An 18,621-nucleotide genomic window follows, 5' to 3' on the forward strand; every position below is an offset into this window, starting at 1 on the left:
GACAATCTGACAATCTTTCAGGAACTTTTCACCAATATTGCCATATATAGTAGTGTAGAGAATGTTGGTCTTTGAGATCTGTACTTGGTTCAGAATATATCTGTCTGGAGGCCTGAGGACTGGCGTCCTTTGTAATTGCCCAATTCTAGTGGGGGGTGGGGGGTGGGTGTGGGACAGCATCCTAGGTAGATCAACAACGGTGGAGTAGGAGAATTTGATGTGTTTTATTCTCTCTCGCATGCAAGGGGTCAAGATGGAGAGCAATGTTTATTATGAAAAGTGAGGTACCCACTGGATTGCTTAGTCAAGCTCTCCAGGGGGGCCCAGGTCTTTGTCCAGGAGCATCTACATGCAGTTTTGGGTCAATCTTCTCACTCATTTGTTTTTGGAGGAGGAAGGCACTTCCCCAGAAGGCAAGTTGCTCTTTTGTCCTCAGTGGCCTTTTTTTTTTTTAACTTCCTGCTGATCTTCTACTATGTGAGTTGCCAGATAATTCTCTTGTGTGGCTCCTGGGGGCCCCTTCAGCACTTCGTTGAGCTCTGTCTTGTTCCCAGAACATCGATCAGAGGAGGCTCCTCACCTGGTCCTCAGACCAGCGCGCATGGTGGTTGAGCTTCCTGGCACCGTTCAGGAGCCCCCAAAATGCCTCTCCTCCAAACTATAGCCAAGCCACATGGAAAAAATAGTGCCAGTAACATTTTGTGTTCGATCCGCAGCTGTCCCCTACCTGTGTTGCTCACCATGGAAGAGATGGGGAAGACTGATATCCAGCTGCAGAGACCTATAAAGACGGAGTGGAATCCCCGGTGTGTCCTCTTCACCTATTTCCAAGGGGACATCGGCAGCGTAGTGGACGAACACTTCTCCAGAGCTCTGAGCAATGTCAAGAGCCCCCAGGGATTGAGCCCCTTGAGCCAGAGCACAGACGTGATCCTGAGGAATGGTGAGCATGTTGGGAGGGAGGAGGCTGGAATTTTCGATCAAGGCTACCACGGAAAGACCTGTTCTCCCAAGCCCTTGATGCGCTGACACGTGTGTGTATTTGCAGAAGGCAAGTCACACCGTAAGTGAGAAGGTGCACCCATTTCTTTGGAAGTTTAGTGTGAAAATCAGCAATGTGTAATCAAGCTAGTTCACCTATTTCGTTCTTTCCTTACCTGCGTTCAGTGCTGGGTTCACTGCTTAGTATACAGTTAAGAGCGCCGTGACTGTTCGCTATTATCAGCCTTCGTTATTTATTTATTTATTTTAAAGATTTTATTTATTTATTTGTCAAAGAGAGAGAGCACGAGAGCACAAGCAGGGGTGAGGCAGGCAGAGGGGGAAGCAGGCTCCCTGCTGAGCAAGGAGCCCGATGTGGGACTCGATCCCAGGACCCTGGGATCATGACCTAAGCCAAGGGCAGATGCAGATAGATAAATAAATAAATAAATAAATAAATAAATAAATAAGCAAGCATTCTAACATCTCTAAGCAATTATTTCAAGATAGCTGTGTCAGAGTGCTCATCAAAATACCCAGGTTTGGGAAAAGCTATAAAAATTAAGCTGTCAGGGCTCTAGTAGGACTTTCATAGACCCTAGACATTTCTGACTCTATGGGCCTCTTTCTCAGTACAGCTACGAAAAAGGACATTTTGTGATTGTGTTGCTATAAACACAACTTTAATCCAGGCTGGATTCATTTTTATGTATTTGTTATTTTGTTACACTCATTTTTCTTCAAATTTTAAGAGACGTTAAAACATTTTCATGGGCTCCTAAAAAGTATCTGCGGGCCCTAGGCACTGTACTTGCCGTGCCTCATGGAGAAGTCACCCTGCCAGATGGATGGGAGTCCAGCCACCATTTTGAAATGTGCAATAGACCAGGGTTTGCTTGATTTTAAGAACTCTCCGTTGTAGTTGCCCGGCACCCACGTTGAATGCCTGGGTCCCCCTGGAGGATGTACATGCCTCCAAATGATTGTCCGTTTTGTGCAAAGATGCCAAGTGGGGGGCCATCTGCCTGTGGGGGGAAGATCTCCCCTCTTTTCAGGAGCCATCACTCTGGCTTTGCTCTTTGGGCCTGGTTGGGGAGTTGGTGAATATTTATGCATTCCTTCAATCCCTATTCCCTGAAGACCTGTTGTGTAAGGCACATACACAATTCACAAGGTGGTCACTGTGGGCACCGAGCAGGACAGCATGCGTGGCTGGAGGGTGGGGCTGTGGTGTCCAAAAGTGTGTTGAGTAGTTCAGAGCAGGAGCAAGAATGACTGATTGAGTCATTTGGGAGAATTAACGTGTAGTAAGAGCTGATAAATGGGATAAGTGGGTTTCAGAGGATCTAATCAGTTCCTTGGAAGAGTCAAAACCCCAAGCTCTTCATGCGTGGACTTCACATGCATGGACTTTGGCTGTTTGGCTTTGACTGAGTTCTGAACACACTGGCTTGGATTCATTATCATCACTCCCTTGTAAGTGCCATCTACCTATAGTCCCTCACAACCTCTGTCCCGCTTGCCTGATAAAACCCAACCTGAAATAAAACCAACTCTTGGCCTCTTGCCCCATTTCATAGGAAGGCTCAAAAATTACACCCATGCACCCTTCCTCTTCCTCTCCTGCTCTTTGGAACTCACTCCACTCAGGCTTTCATCCTTATCACTCCTTAACCACTCTCATCAAGGTTAGCCAGTGACCTCCACTTGCCAAATCAATGGTCTTTCCCTGTCTCCATCTTTTTTTGACCTGTCAGCAACATTGGCTGCAGGTGGTTGCTCCCCCCTCTTAGAAAGGCCTCTTTCACTTGGATCCCATAACATCACCTTCTCCTGGTTTTCCTCCTTCCTCCTGGGTTACTACACCTCAGTCTCCTTTGCTGGACGTCCTCTTCTTTTCAGCTTCTAAATGTTTGGAGGCCCCAGTGTTCAGGTCTTAGACAATTTCTCTATCTACACTCACTCCCTAAGGGATCTCTTCTGTCTCTTGGTCTTAAGTACCATCTATATCACTTTCAAATGCATTACTTCCAGCCCAGACTGCATCTCAGTCCTGTCTATCCAGGTGCCTACTTGATCCCTTCACAAATGTACTAGGAATCACAAACAATGAGGTCTCAGACTGAGCTTTTTTTTTTTTTTTTGTTAAAGATTTTATTTATTTATTCATGAGAGACAGAGAGAAACAGAGGGAGAAGTAGGCTCCCAAGGAGCGGGAAGCCCGATGCGGGAAGCCCGATGCGGGACTCGATCCCAGGACCCTGGGATCATGACCTGAGCCGAAGGCAGACGCTTAACCATCTGAGCCACCCAGGCGCCCTCAGACTGAGCTCTTAATTGCCTCCTCGACCCGCTCTGTCCACCATCTCCCCATCTCAGTATATGGCAGCTGCATCCTTCCAGTTAACTGAGAGTCATGTTTAACTCCTCTCTTCATCCCCTACCCCATGCCCAGTCCTTTGAAACAGTGTCAGTTTTACCTTCAAAATATATCCAAGTTCTGACCACGTCCCCCTAACTCTGCTGCTATCGTGTTGGTCCAGGAAGCTGTCATCTCAGCCCAGGATTTTTGCAGTAGCTTCCTGACTGGTCTCCTTGCTTCCACCTTTGCTCCCCTTCCGTCTGTTCTCAAGATAGCTGTCAGAATGATATCACTAAAAGGAAAGTCTCGTCCTATATCTCTTCTGTTCAGAACCCTCCAGTAGCTTCCTGTCTCACTTGGAATCAAATACAGAAGTCTTGCGTGGGGCCCTGTTTTCATTCTGATTTCATATCCTACCATCCCCACCTCATTTCATCCAATCTAGCCTCCTACTATTTGTAGAACATGCCAAGTACAATCCTGCCTCAGGCCCTTTGCACCTCCCCACCCCCTCCCTGAATGCTCTTTCCCCAGATAACTGCAGAACTTCCCCCCTTTTCTCCATTCAGGTCTCCATCGGAATGTCACCTCTCCAGCCAGGCCCTCTCTGCACAATCTCTTTAAGAAATAGAAACACACCCCCCTGTCACCCTCTGTCCTCTTACACTATTTTATTTTATTTAGCATTTGTCAGCACTGGGCATATTATATATTTATGTGTTTTCTTTCTTGTCTCCCCCCATTCTCTAAACTGAATTCCATGGTAGCAGGGCCTCTGTGTAAATTGCTACTTCCCAAGTACCTAGCCCAAAGCCTGACACATGGAAGGTACCCAGTAAATATCGCTTGAATGAATGAAACTGTGATTTGCATCACAGGGTACTGATGTCTGCCATGGATGGAGTCACCGAAGAGAGTGCGGTGTGTGGTTTTAGAACCAGCTCCACCATTTATTGACAATGTGATCTCAGGGCACATCACTTCCTCTGTCCGTGCCTCAGCTCCCTCCTCTCTAAAGCTGAGGCTCACTCAACTATAGGAGGGGTCCATGAGGTCGTGCATGGCCACCGACACATAGTGCCATGTAGGTGTTCGATAGGTTTGTGTGGTGGTATGAAAGCTTGACGTGTTTTCTGAGTGGCACGAGCGGATATGGGGGCTTGCTTTCAAAGCACTAAGATCACAGAGCAGCAGGCCCCTCCTGGAAGCCTGCACGTTTTCTAGGGGCTTCTGCCATGTGACAGCTGTATGGTTTCCTATGCCTCTGACTTCATTCTATTCTGTGATTCTCCTGTGCATGAAGGGAACTTGGACGTGGCTCTGTTTCTTGCCCAAGCCAACCTTCCGGGGCCAAACAGAGAGACAGCCATCTTCTCTGCTTACCTTCTTGGTTGCATTTACCCTGTGAGAATCAATCTCACGGGTCCCTTGACTGTGAAGATGTCTTCCGCACAGAGTGCGGGGCAGGTGGGGCAAATGTTGGTCCAGCTGACTGAGCAAAAGGAGGTCTGTCTTCTTCCTCCAGGCCTCTTATCACGGTTAAGAGTCAAGTTTCTCATAAGCTGTGCTGCCTCTCGGGAGGCCCCATGAAAGACCAGTCCCCCAGCGGTTCTCACAAGAGGTGTTATGTGAGAGCCCCGCAGCTTCGGAAATGGTGGGAAATCCATAAAGTGGCCTTTCATTACTGCCCATTAGCAGCCTCTCAGGCCCTGCCGGCCAGCCCCAGGCCGCTGAGCCCTGGCTGAACCATGCCCAACAGAACAGGCTCCCATTCATGGGCTCCCGTTACCGACTCGGCCACTTTCTAAGGGAGCTCTGTCAAGCCAAATATGCAAAGCCCAAACACAGAGGCCCGTGTGGCTAGGAAATGCCGTCGAATTTCCTGGCTGTTTTTCCCAAATCCAAATTATTTTTTTATTTACTTATGTATATTTTATACTGGCTGGACTTGAGAAAAGAAAACACAGGCTGAAGGCATTTTTTGAATTATCTCCCTTTTAAAAGGACACTGAGGATCTCAGAGTAGGTGACCAGAGAAGCTTCGGTAGTTGCCACTTCTTGGGGGGCGGGGGGACAGGGTCCGGATGCACATCCCACTCCACTGAGCACCCAGAGGTCTTTTGTAGCGAGACTCAAAAGGTCATACCTCCTCCTCTCTCCTCTCAACCATAATCCAGTAGGGGTGGGGAGGAAACACTGGTTTGTTTGTTTTGAGTGTGAATATCTATTTGAGAGAGAGTCATGCTAGTTGTTCCTGGCCCTTGTGAACACCGACAACTCCTGGTGAGGGAGAGGAATCCGCATCAACGCAGAGCGAGCCCCCACTGGACGTTAGACACCATGGGCCAGTGACTGTAGTCACTTCAGTCCTCAAAAGCCACTGTGATTTCTGAAGGTCAAAGATAGGCAACCTGCATATGGTGTCAGAAGACAGGAGAGCAGTTACCTCCCGGGAGGTGGGCTCCCCGGGGTGGCGGCCATGTTCTGTTCCTTGACTGGGTGCTCGTCACCTAGTTTGTGAATATTCCCCCAGCGGCACGTGGGCGCATCTTCCTGCATGCCTGTTGTATTTCCCAAAGCCACTTTACAAGGGGTATTAATGTCCTCACTTCACGGAGGAGGCAACACAGCCCAGATAGGGTGAAGTGTTGAGATGGGTCACACAGCCTGTGAGTGAGGGCTAGAGATTGAAACCCAGGTCCATCGGACTCTTTACTAGCCCACTGTCCTGCCTTTGCAGACCCTGACAACAACCCCGGCGAGAGGGCTAATGCCCAGAAGGACTATCGCTAATACTGTTGACGATCGCTAACAATGATGGAGCACGTCCTGTGTGCGGGGCCCTTTGCTGGGGGCTCCCACAGGGATGAGCTCATTGAATCCTCACACCAGCTATTGGTTAACTCGCACTGTGCCCATTATCCTGGGAAGGAAACTGAGGCTCAGAGAGCCAAGTGATTTGTCCAAGATCCCACCACCAGTAAGGGGTGGCTATTCGAGCCCAGGCCAGTTTGACTCCGATCCTTGAGCTCTCAGCCACTGGCAAATACTGCACACGTTCTGTGTTTCATCTTCATTTTCATCCGGATAAAGGCTCTGGATAATCAGCAAAAGACTGGGTACCCCGGGGAGGCGACGGTAAAGGAGGGAGTGGGGCCGAGCAGGCCGCCCTAGCGCCCTGGAACAGGACCGTGTCCTGTAAGCTGTCCTGTCCCCGGTGTTGTTTCAACCTCGGCTAATACAAACAATATCCTCTTTGTTTCTGGGGTGAATGAATAAGAGGCCAGCACCACTAGCCAAGAAGGCAGAGAAGGAAAAGTCAGTGCGTACAGATCGGACAGGCCGAAGGTTGGACTGTCACGGTGCAAGATGTTCAGAGGGTGCTTGGTTTTAACTTCAGCATAAAGCAGGATTTGTATTCAAGGCAGAGACAGAGAAAGGGGAGGGGGACGAGAAGGAAGGGTGGGTGGAAGGAAAGCAGGCCATTATGGATTGGTCTTTTACAACTGTGACTCCAATTCAGTGAGTCGAATGGTTTCCTCAGTTTTTACTTAAAAAAAAAAATAACTTTTTCGGGGCCCCTGGGTGGCTCAGTCGTTAAGCGTCTGCCCTCCGCTCAGGGCATGATCCCAGGGTCCTGGGATCAAGCCCCGCATTGGGCTCCCTACTTGGCAGGGAGCCTGCTTCTCCCTCTCCCTCTGCTGTTCCCCCTGCTTGCGCTCTCTCGCTCTCTCTGTCAAATAAATAAAAAATCTTTTTTTTTTTTTAAGATTTTATTTATTTGACAGAGAGAGACCCAGTGAGAGCGTGAACACAAGCAGGGGGAGTGGGAGACGGAGAAGCAGGCTCCCCGCGAAGCAGGGAGCCCGATGCGGGGCTCAATCTCAGGACCCTGAGACCATGACCTGAGCTGAAGGGAGACGCTCAACGACTGAGCCACCCAGGGGCCCCAATAAATAAAAAAATCTTAAAAAAAATAACTTTTCCTAATCACAAAAGTACCGTTATTTTTGGAAAATTAGAAAGCAAAGATAAGCATTCTATGCACGCATGCTAAGTTTTACAACGAACTAACATCATTTTGCACATAAATGATCTCTCAGGATCATGGCTTGAGGCGAAGGCAGCCGCTTAACTGAGCGCCCCCCAGGCGCCCCCACAACATCATTTTAATGGCTCCAGAGTATCCTTTTTATAGATGTACCGAATCTATTACAATTTTTGGACATCGGCTTGTTGCCGATTTTTCACTATATTGTAAATATCCTTTTGACTATCCTCGTAGCTACATTTTTGCACACATCGTTGATTATATCCCTAAATTGTTATAAGGGGAATGACTGGATCAAAGGATGCATTCAAATTGCCCCGAGAGATTTTATGCCCACCTGCCACCATCCAACCCCAAGAGTGTCACGCCGAGAGACAGAGCTGCTAAGGGCTCACGAGTTTTGGAATCAGCCAGCCAGAGCGTTTGCCAACTGCATGGCCTTAGGCAAGTTTCCATAGCCACTCCAAGTCTTTATTTTGTCGTCTGGGTCGCTGTGGGGATCACGTGAGCTCATGTGGGCAGAGGGCTAAGCAAAGCGCCTGGCCCATAATAAGTGCTCAGGAAACAAAACTGCTGTGGATTTGCAACTGCTCCTACCCGCCTCTGGTGTATCATTTCCTGGAAATGGACACGCACTGAGCAATGGCTTCTGAAAATTCTCTTCTACAACTACTGTCTACACCATCCACCCTCCACATCAGCCCTCAAGTGTTGTTGCTGCTGTGGACCCTTGTGCTCAGCCCAGGACCGCCCCCCGCCCCCCTCCCCCACTGCCCCAGAGCTCTCTGAGGTTAGGATGGGACTGCGAGGCAGGGTCTAGATGCTCAGAGTTGGGAGCATATGGGATGGAAGGCTTTTGTATTCCTACTAAAAGGAAAATCCAGGCGGCCCCAAGTGTCCTAGGACCAAAATGTTCCTGGACTGGTCTCACTCATTCATGTAAGTCTGGAGTTTGATAAAGCAGCAGTCTTTCCCGGGGCTCCCTCCCTCTCATCTCTAGAGGTAACTAAGAGTGGGGGAACTTGGGTAAGAAAGGGTCACCAGGGTCACTTCTAGCAGTGGCAACAGCCACTTGAGCCAGTCAGGACTGTGACTTAGAAATGCCTTCAGGGTTCACAGGGTAGGTGAGCGTGGTTGCTGGAAAGAGGCCCCCCCCCCCACCAAATTCAGGGTCTCCACCCCATGGGTCACCAACATCCAAGTCTGCTCTGGAAAGATGGCTTTTCCCAGGTCACCCAGGGTCTACTATGGGGTTGCTGTGATTTTGGGATTTGGGACACTGCCCCCCACCCCACCCCCCGCTGCCATCCAAACTGTGCTCTGGTGCACTCAGTGACCAGATGGACCTTGGACAGTGGCACACCACCCACTCCCCGAAACATTTCGATCAGAAAATTCTGGAAGTCCTAAAAAAAGAAAAGAAAAGAAAATTCTGGAAGAGAAGCAGTTAAAAGAAATATTCAAAAGCCACTGGGGCCCTGCCTTGCCCATTTCAAGCATTCAGCCTCTAGGTCATATGCATGAGATCTGTAAGGCCAGTTCAGATGGAAACTGCCCCCTTGTCGGGCTACACAATTTTTCTAACTTGTGCTCAGAACATGCAGTACCCTTATTGAACATGAAGCATGCCTAGTGATTATACTAAGTCAGCTTAATCACTCTCTTTGTGCCCTGAATCTCTACCGGTCTGCAGATATCAATTTTCAAAAGTAGCATTCATCCCCCAGAACAAATTTTAACGTTTTCTTGCCCTTGGTTTCATTAAAAGAGGCCAACCGCCGCCCCCCACTCATTGTGAGCAATGTGAAATGTTGGGTAGAATGTCTGTGCCACGAGGTTACAACTTCTTTTGCTCTTCTCATCTGTATTACCTGAAAAGCTATGATGGGAGGGCAGGCGGGGGGCGGCGCTCCCATGTCCCTGTGCAGACCACTCAAGATGCTTTTATCTTGTACAACATGCAGGCAAGTGGAACATTCAGGAGAGCTGGGAGAGACACACGTGGGGCAGGGGAGCAGGGGGAGGGGACCAGACAGTCTCTCCAGCCCTCCAATCTTCCTTTGTCTTCACGCCCACACCCCCCTTCATTATCTTGGATAGATGAGAGGCTCTAGGTTTTAAGCACCATCTGCCAGAGCACTCTCCCTCCTCTTCTCTTGCCTGAGTGGGTGTTTCGAATGGGGAAAACATCCATCCATGTCGTGAGCTGCCCTAGACTTTTTGAACACTCCGATTCAGCTGCTACCCTCGGCACAATTAGAAGAGTATCTATGAGACCAAAGGAGACTCCATCTCCCCTTGCTAGTCCACACGAACTTTGCGAGAAGTAACTGAGTCATCCCTTGACCTTGAGCATTTTGCTTTTGCAGGGAGAGGTCCAAGCAATGACTCACTGCTCCAGCTCAGATCCCTACTTGACTAACCTGCTTTGCTAACTTGGTCCAGTCTTAGCATCCCCATGCCCCTGATCCCTCTAGAAAATGGAGTTTCAACCCCTAGACTTGTATGAGTGACTTATACACAGGCGAGCGTTAAACCCTTTATAAAGTTATGTGGCGTCCTTCCATTTGGTGTATTTAAACCACGAGCTATAAAATCAAGCCAACCAGCAATGACCAAACACAAATCACCTTTAATCAAGCAATTTTACTTCTAGAAAAGTTTCCTTGAGGGGCTCGTTGGACACGGGTGCAAAGATGTATATGCAAAGATGTTCATCACGGTGTTGTTAATATGACTGAATACTGTGCTCGTATTCGTTGCCATGGGAGGATATCTGTGATATTTTAATGATGCAAAAGCCGCCTTAAAAATCCTATGTGATGTGGACCTGAATAGAAACAAATCCTAGAAAGAAGTATACCTAAAAGCAGACATTGGTGGTCTCTGGATATTGTAGTCAGAGTGGGGTTTGTTTTTTGGTTTTTTGTTTTTGTTTTTGTTTTTGTTCTACTTTTTCTACACTTTCTTCATGTTAAAAAATAGTCTGTAGTAACCAGAAGAAAATTCAGCTATTTCCATTTTGAAAACAATAAATACCTACCTAACATGTCTTGTAAATCTTTCCTTCCCAGATAGTGACATGCCTCCAAATCAGTGGCGTTTCTCTTCTCCGTGGACAAAGCCAGAGCCAGAAGCATCTTTTGCATATGGTGCCACCAACTGCAGCTTGAATGGGCCCAGTCTCATGACTCCGGATCAGTACCCAGTGTCCCTGGCGGGCAGCCCCTCCATTCAGTCTGATGAGCTGTGGCATTACCCCTCCCTAGGCAGCCCCAGCTCCTCAGAGCCTGGCTACTCTCAGGCCTACTCCAGTGCGCACATGGTTCCAGAGCCCCAGCCTGACGGGAAATATGAGCCCTTCCTAAGTCTCCTCCAGCAAGACCGACACCTAGCCCATCCTCAGGAATCCGCAGTGTGGGAGGATTGCAGCTCTGCCCAGGTAGCCAGAAGCGTGGGATTGCTCTGCGACCTGCCTCCCAGCTCAGCCCACGGTAAGGAAATGCCTCCAGATACTTGGAGGACTGCCTCTGACTGGTTGTAGTTGAGAGGGAGTTGGCAATGAGATGGGGTGCTAAGGCTAATTGCTCCCTCTTCAGACATGGGGCTTCTGAGGGATGGAATGTTCTGCTTCAATGTTCCATAGATCTTCACTAAGCTTCATCAACATTCAGGGTTACATAGATAGCCAGCCAGATGGACTTGGCCCCAAATGGTCACCCCAGTCTGTTGACTTGGACTTACTCTAGAAAAAGGATTTAGGCTGCTGCTGAAAATCGCGGGGTCCTGCATTCACCTCGCCGTCAGCCACCAAATAATCCACTTGTAAAACAGAGAACTCTCCGACATACCTACAAGCTCAAACTCTATCCTCTGAACAGGTTGGCAACTTGCAGTGACACCAGGTTCCTGGGCAGAAACAAGGGCGATCTATACCAACCATCTGCTCCAAACATTAAAATTCAAAGTCGCTGTAGAAGCAGTCCCATGGCTGCCTGGAGACCGCCATGGCTCGGTCTCCCTCGGGTGACTGCGCCCAGGCCACCACCCCTCCCCCTGAACTAAAACCCCTTTAAGGCTCATTCACTTCTTCATTCACTCATTCGCCCAACAAATATTTAATCAGTGCCAGCTAGATGCCAAATGCCTACCAAAAAACAAGACTCCCTTCTTTGTAAAAGGCTGGGGGAGAATTGGCCTGACGTATACTTTCACCAACAGAACAACCCAATCTGCTACAAGATTTGCCTTTCATATGAAACATGGGTAATAATATATATATTTTATGGTTTCATGGGGCCAAATCCACATCCTCTGGCATTCTGTACTCTGGACAAATTTTCTTTTACAACCCCCTAGTCCATACACGTCTGTAGTTCTATGCCTGAGAGAAATTGCTAGACGTTGCCTTTACTCGGAACAAACTATACAGTACACAAAGGGCCTGTTCAGCATACCCTACCTCAGTCAGGCACTGTGTTCCAGCCTAATGTCAAAAACAAATTTCCCATTAAAATACCACTCTGTCATTTCCAGAGTTTGATTAGGAATGTACTTCAAGAGTAAATCATAAAAATGTCATGCTTGGGAAACCCCTGGGAAATTCCCACCCCTGTACCCTTTTTCAAAATTTTTCAAAAATTTGTTCCTGCTGGATTCAGAGGAAAAATTAGGCCACCTGTGTTTGCATATAGGCCTGTGCATACACTCAGCAGCTGGGTAGAACACAGATGGCTCAAATCCTCACCTCCCGCATATAACAACCATACAGTTCAACCCCAATTCAGCAAATATTTAGTGAACATCTACTATACGCCAGGCACATCATGGCAAAATTATGATGCAGGCATGATCCTATTTCTGAAGCCTCTAGACACATTATCACATGTCTATCACCAAGTTTGACTACTGAAAACTTCACGCTCTCCTACTAACATGGACGTCAGTTGTACTCATTGGCCTGGTGGTCTAGGATCTGTTGGGGAAGTCAGGAACATTGCCTGTAAGATGGGAACAAGACCCCAGGGTACCTTAAAAACAGAAACTTCTCTGTTTTGGTAACATTTGATAAGAGAAAATATGCTCAGGGTTTATAAATTGAGGGGCAGGGGCTGCCTGGGTGGTGGCTCAGTGGGTGAAGCGTCTGCCTTCAGCTCAGGTCATGATCCCAGGGTCCAGGGATCCAGCCCCCGAGTCGGGCTCTACACTCAGCAGGGAGTCTGCTTCTCCCTCCGCTTCTGACCCTCCCCCTGCTCATGCTCGCTCTCTCTGACAAATAAATAATCTTTAAAAATAAACTGAGGGGCAGACCATTTGGAGTCCCTGGAGATTTCTAATCATGTGTTCTTCCTTTCTAGATAAGAAAATATATTTCCCCCCAGATGGTGGACCCGCCAGTGCCAACCTTGCAAGTGAAAGTAGGTATCAGGTTCTGCCTTAGGTACTTGGTCCCTACAGCTTGGGAATAAAACTTGGGGAGAAGCTCATAGTGTGAAAACCAGGCTCTTCAACTGATAAGACCCCGATTTCTGTTACTTAGTATTTTCATAGCTGGAATTTGTTTCATCTTGGTCTCAAGGAGCCCATATACTTTGTGCCTTGTAAAATGTCTTGACTTTTTTTTTTTTTTTTTTTTTTTACCATTTTCTTATTTTGCTATCCGAGCAGCTCTATTGCGTTCTCTTACCCGAGCTAGATTTAACCCAGATGACTCAGCAAAATGAGCAAATTCATGAGGATTAGTTGGCTTGTCCCAGATGTTTAGTTTTCAGCCTAGAACATAGGGCTACCCCAGGACTCCGAGGCCCAGGAAAATGCCACCTGAGGCTAAGGGCCAGGACTCTGGGCTCCACGCTCAATTCAAAAGTGGTGTCAGTAGGAACTGCCAAATGGGAATGATATGGGTCTGGGGGGAAAGGCATGAGGATCTTTATGGCCTGGCTTCTAATCCGGGCTCATGACTTACTAGCTTCAGAAACTTGGGCACATTTCTTAACCTCTCCACTCCTCAGGTGGCTCATTTGTGAAATGAGGATTAAGATAGGGTGGCCCCCCCAATAGAGTTTCTATGAGGATTAAAATGAGATAATATATGTAAATGCTTAGGATCTAGAATGTTAGCTCCTTGAGGGCCAAGACTTTGAGGGGTGTATACCCACATCCCAGCATCTGCAACAGAGCCCGGCACAGAGGGGGAATACATATTTGTTGAATGGATGGATGAGGGAATGCTGGAAACAATAGAATGGTGAAGAAGGAAGTAGTAAAAATACATCGCCGACACAGTACAAATTCTTTTGTTCGAAGCCCTTGTGTAAGACAGACTAACGGACAAGCCAGAAGCACCCTTGGTGATTAATTGGCCATGCCCAAATGAGGAGATGGATTTAGGGCTGGTTCAAGAGCTTTAGCGTGGCTGAGTCAGGCTTCACATCAATCTCTACCCAAGAGGATGAGTTCTGCTAGCCTACTAATTAATGAAAGTCAGGATTATAAAGTCTCCTCTAAGTACTTGTTAGCGGTTTGTACATTTTTTAATGTTAAGCCTTAGAATTACTGAAAACCTGATGCTTTAAATGGTTCCTTTAAAAGGCGAAAAAAATAACAGCAACACGTACGGGTGGGGACTATGAGCCGGATCCCACGCATGCCGTCCTGCTCGGTGCCCACAGTGACCACCTTGTGAATTGTGTATGTGCCTTACACAACAGGTCTTCAGGGAATAGGGATTGAAGGGATGCATAAATATTCTCATTTTGTAGGTGAGGAGACGGAGTCTCGAACAGGTGACCAGACTTGCCTTAAGATCACCCAGCATCAGGTGGCAAGGGGTGTTCCTCTCTTTGCTCTCAGTCTCAAAGCCGTCCTCAATCATAAACGACAATACACATCAATCCTGAGAAACAATTCCAAGTTAAATCAAGTGTACCGCAGTGAGAGTTGGCAACTGGTAGGATCGTTTCACTGCGTATGGGTTCGCTGTCTACCTGTGGCCAGGACACCGTCCTAGAATAAGGGGAGGGGATGCTGGGACAGCAGGCACAGGAACCATATTACCTTGGGCAAAGGGCAAGGGGATGGACTTCCCGAGCGGAGACTAGTTGAGGGGGAGACGGGGAGTGGGTTCCCGGCTATGCCAACCGTCCCAAGTCAGCTGTCCTGCCATGTGGCTCTGGACCGAGGGAGGCAGCAGGGCACGGGCACTGGGAAGGGGGCCGCTTCCGGGCACCCCAGCAAAGCCCCTGCTCCTCAGCACACCGCCAGGCTCCCAGTCTCGGCTGATGGTGAGGACCATGGGGGAGCTTGGGAAATGCACAGATTCCGCGTCCTCACTTCCAGTAGATTTGGCGCGGAACTCCATTGCCTCTAAACGTTTGACTCTTTGTATATTTTATATGAACCTGGTTTCAAAGTGAAATCGATGAACGTTTCAGTAGGAATTTCAGTAGTTCTGAAAGGTTTCCTGTGTGAGGCCCCAGATAAAGATTGGTCAAAGGAAGGAAGGTCAAGTCTCCTCCTGTCCCTCCAATATGGGCCCAGTCCCCTCCTGATGGCCGAGGCAAATTACTTAACCTCCCTAAAGCTCCCTCAGCAACTTTTCCTCTCCCCCCATCCATCACGCTCTCCCGCCAAAGAGCACTCAGGAAAATCACCCCACCCAGCTGTTTCTACTTGCGACTCCTGACCTCAAACTTCAGCTGGGCACTCAGGAAGCTCATGACTCCCATACTCGCCCACTTTTCAACCCCCGGATTTGCACTCTCAGCTGATGCTCTTGCCCCAGAGTTGATGGAGAAAACAGAGGTCATCTGATTAGTACTCTTCTGACTCCTCACAAACAAACCTGCAAATCAACTTGCACCTGTGTCCTCATTCTCCTTTTGTACCCTTTCAATGTTACCATGTTCCCTCCTCCTAGCAAATATCAGTGCCTCCACATGGCCCTTCACTGGTCTCAGTGACCTCCCCCACGAGGTTATCCTCATCCTCCCCCATCATCATTTGATCTCCTCATCTTTGTTGGATCATTCCCATTACCATACAGATAGAAGGTAAATAGTAGAGCCATTTTTAAAGATATTTTTTAAAGATTTTATTTATTTGACAGAGACAGCGAGAGAGGGAACACCAGCAGGGGGAGTGGGAGAGGGAGAAGCAGGCTTCCCGCGGAGCAGGGAGCCCGATGCGGGGCTCAATCCCAGGACCCTGGGATCATGACCTGAGCCGAAGGCAGACGCTTGACGACTGAGCCACCCAGGCGCCCCCATTTTTAAAGATCTTATTTATTTATTTGAGAGAGAGAAAGAGAGAGCAAGGGAAGGAGCAGAGGGAGAGGGACAAGCAGACTCCGCGCTGAGCGCGGAGCCCCACGGGGGCTCCATCCCATGACCCTGAGGGTATTTGCAAGCGAGTCACTGTAACAAGGGAGCCTGGTCTCTGAGCTGCACAAAGAAGGGAAAGGAGGCCAATAAGGGAAGAGGGGTAGTGGCGGTTGATGGACTGGAGGATTAGGTTATGGAAACATGTAGTGCTAAGACTACTTCGGCCAATGACATGGGAGGTAGTGGGTGGAGAGTAGATGTTTGAAATTGAAATGGCAAGGGTGCCACCTTGTGTGGGCGATGACAGAGTCTAGCCGTCTGGCCATAGGAATGGCTGGCTGAGGTAGAAGGAAGTAAAAGGTCATTAGAGATGAGGAGAACGATAAGATTCACGGAAGTGAAGCAAAATAAGAACCAGTAGCTACCTACAAGGCAGGTGCTATTTTTATCCTCATTCACAGGATGGGAAAATTGAGGTTTAGGGAGGTTAAGTAATTTGCCCAAAGTCAAGGTGAGTGAGTGCCAGAGTCCGCTTTCTCTGACTTCCAAGTCCTTGATCTTCCCTACAATGCCAATTCTACTCTACTACGTATAAAGACAGTGCCTCTTTTTTAAATATATATAAAGATTTTATTTATTTGAAAGAAAGAAAGTGTGTGTGTGTGTGTGTGTGTGTGTGTGTGTGTGTGTACGTGTTGGGGAAGGGAGAGTGGGAGAGGGAGAGAGAGAATCTCAAGCAGACTCTCTGTGAGCACTGGGCTCGCTCTCACAACCCTGAGATCATGACCTGAGCCGAAACCAAGCGTCGGATGCTTAACCGACTGAGCCACCCGGACGCCCCAAAGACATGCCTCTTTAGCAAAATAGTAGCTAACATCTATTGAGCATGTATGTGCCAGGCACTCTTTGAAGCGCTGTCCGTGTGTTTAATTCACTTGCTCCTTTCCAGAATCTTGGGAGGTAGGTTGCATTAGTGGCCTCGTTGAACAGATGAGAATGTGGGGCTCAGATAGGGTAGGTAACTCACCTGAGGTCACACAACGAGGCAGCGGTGGAGTCAGGATTCAAACCGCTTCTTCCTCATCATGCTTATCCTGTTTTTCAGAAAGCCAGTCTCCAGAGCGAAGAAATGTGTTCTTTTATTGAACCTCAGTCCGAAGAAGAGAATTCCTTTTTCCAAACCTGCTCGTGATTTTCTACTGTGAATCTAGAGGGTCTAGAGCCTGCACCGTCCTTTTTTCTCTTTCCGTCACTAAAGAGCATTGCGCCAGGAGCACGTTGCTGTTCCCCGTAAAATCCGACAATGTGGCAGGAGTTTTCCAACTTGAGTGACTCACCGGCACATGAAATGGTTAAAAGAGCAGTTCAGGGATGGGAACCATAGAGGCCCCACCCCCCCGCCTGCTTCTCCCACCTTCCCTGCACCCGCTGCCCTCCTACTTAGAAATCAGTCCCCTTACCCTCTACCAGCAGGGTCTTTCAAACCAAGACTGACCATATGGTGTCCTATGGGGTTGTCCCTTTTTGCCAACTGAAAGGAGGAGATACCAGGAATGGCCTGAAGCTGTCTAGCCTTAACCCAGACTCTGGCCAGCCGCCCTCTTGCCTCTACCAAAGGCAAAATGAAAACGGGGTGGGCAAGACCCATGGAGGAAGTTGAGGCTGGGCATTCCCTGCATCCTCAGAGTCTGGAAGGAAGCTGAGAAGGTTCGGGAAGGCTCTCATGAATGAAGTCCTTTCGCTTGGAATTTTTGATTCCTCAGTTCTAAAAAAAAAAAGTGATTCCAAATGGAGTTGCTGAGGAATGTGAGAACTAACTTACTGGAAATTAGTGAGCAGACAGCCGCATCCCAGGCTGGGCCTAGACTAAGTTCTGTGCCAAGAGCATTTCTCAGTTGCGGCTCCATGAGTTTCTTCCTGCCCTCACTTTGAGGATGAGGACTCTGGCATCTGCCCCCCCCCCCACTCCTCCCCCCCGTAGGTGTTCAGCTGGACCTTGGTGACATCTTCCAGCCTTCCACAGGGGCCCACCTGGCTTCCACAAACAATGAAGCTTTTCCCTTTAGCTCTTTCACTGTTAGTGACATCTGGGAACCATTAGCTCTTTTCAGCACAGAGCCCTTGGGGCGACCCATGTGGATGGCCACTGAATCTTAGACATGGCAGCAGGACCTCCCTACAGATTGTTCCAGATAAAATGATAATTTCTTCAAACTCCTTCAGGTCTCTAATCTAGTAGACAGCCTTGTGGCCAGTGTGAGCTTGGTGCTTAGCCCGTGACAACCCCAGAAACCCCTGCTGTCGATGTTCACCATACACGCAGCGCTCCTCCCCCCACTTGCTCCTGTGTAATAGCTTGGAGGGTGGACAATAAAATGACTTTTTTGGGTTATGCTCTTCTCTGTTCCAAATTCTTCCACATCATGATCTCATGCCAACTTCCCAGCAACCCTGGGCCTGGCATTACCTCCATGTAATACATGTGGGTACTGAGGCTTGGTAAATGACCTGCCCAAGGCCTCCCCACCATACTACTTACCAAGGGTTAACATTGGCCTGGCTCTTCGATCTTTGTCCTCCCATCTGCTGTGTAAATAAAGACCACAGCTCTTGCATGAGTGAATCCATGACCGTGGCAGTTTATTTATTTATTATTATTTTTTAAAGATTTTATGAGAGAGAGAGAGAGCGAGAGAGGGAACACAGCAGGGGGAGTGGGAGAGGGAGAAGCATGCATCCCACAGAGCAGGGAGCCCAATGCTGGGCTCGATCCCAGGACGCTGGGATCATGACCCAAGCCGAAGGCAGACACTCAACAACTGAGCCACCCAGGCGCCCCTATTTATTTTAAAGGTTTTATTTGTCAGAGAGCACAAGCGGGGAGTGGCAGGCAGAGGGAGAAGCAG

At 48.5% G+C, this 18,621-nt stretch overlaps 1 protein-coding gene across 1 annotated transcript; it reads left to right on the forward strand.

Annotated features, from left to right (window-relative positions):
- Positions 1-741: 741 nt before the first annotated feature.
- VGLL1 (vestigial like family member 1) lies at positions 742-17,872 on the forward strand. Its single transcript, XM_035005822.1, has 3 exons — positions 742-943; positions 10,469-10,888; positions 17,697-17,872. Exons 1-3 carry the CDS (start codon positions 742-744, stop codon positions 17,870-17,872), a joined length of 798 nt encoding a protein of 265 aa, XP_034861713.1.
- Positions 17,873-18,621: the final 749 nt, after the last annotated feature.

The sequence above is a fragment of the Mirounga leonina genome, unplaced genomic scaffold, assembly GCF_011800145.1.
Source record: "Mirounga leonina isolate KUSES-001 unplaced genomic scaffold, KU_Mleo_1.0 Mir_101664, whole genome shotgun sequence".
Taxonomy (NCBI): Eukaryota; Metazoa; Chordata; class Mammalia; order Carnivora; family Phocidae; genus Mirounga; species Mirounga leonina.

Coding starts and splice junctions, on each gene's coding strand:
- VGLL1 (XM_035005822.1), top strand. CDS start 742: ATGGAAGAGATGGGGAAGACTGATATCCAGCTGCAGAGACCTATAAAG. Junction 944..10,468: donor AGACGTGATCCTGAGGAATG/GTGAGCATGTTG, acceptor TTTCCTTCCCAG/ATAGTGACATGCCTCCAAAT. Junction 10,889..17,696: donor GCCTCCCAGCTCAGCCCACG/GTAAGGAAATGC, acceptor TCCCCCCCGTAG/GTGTTCAGCTGGACCTTGGT.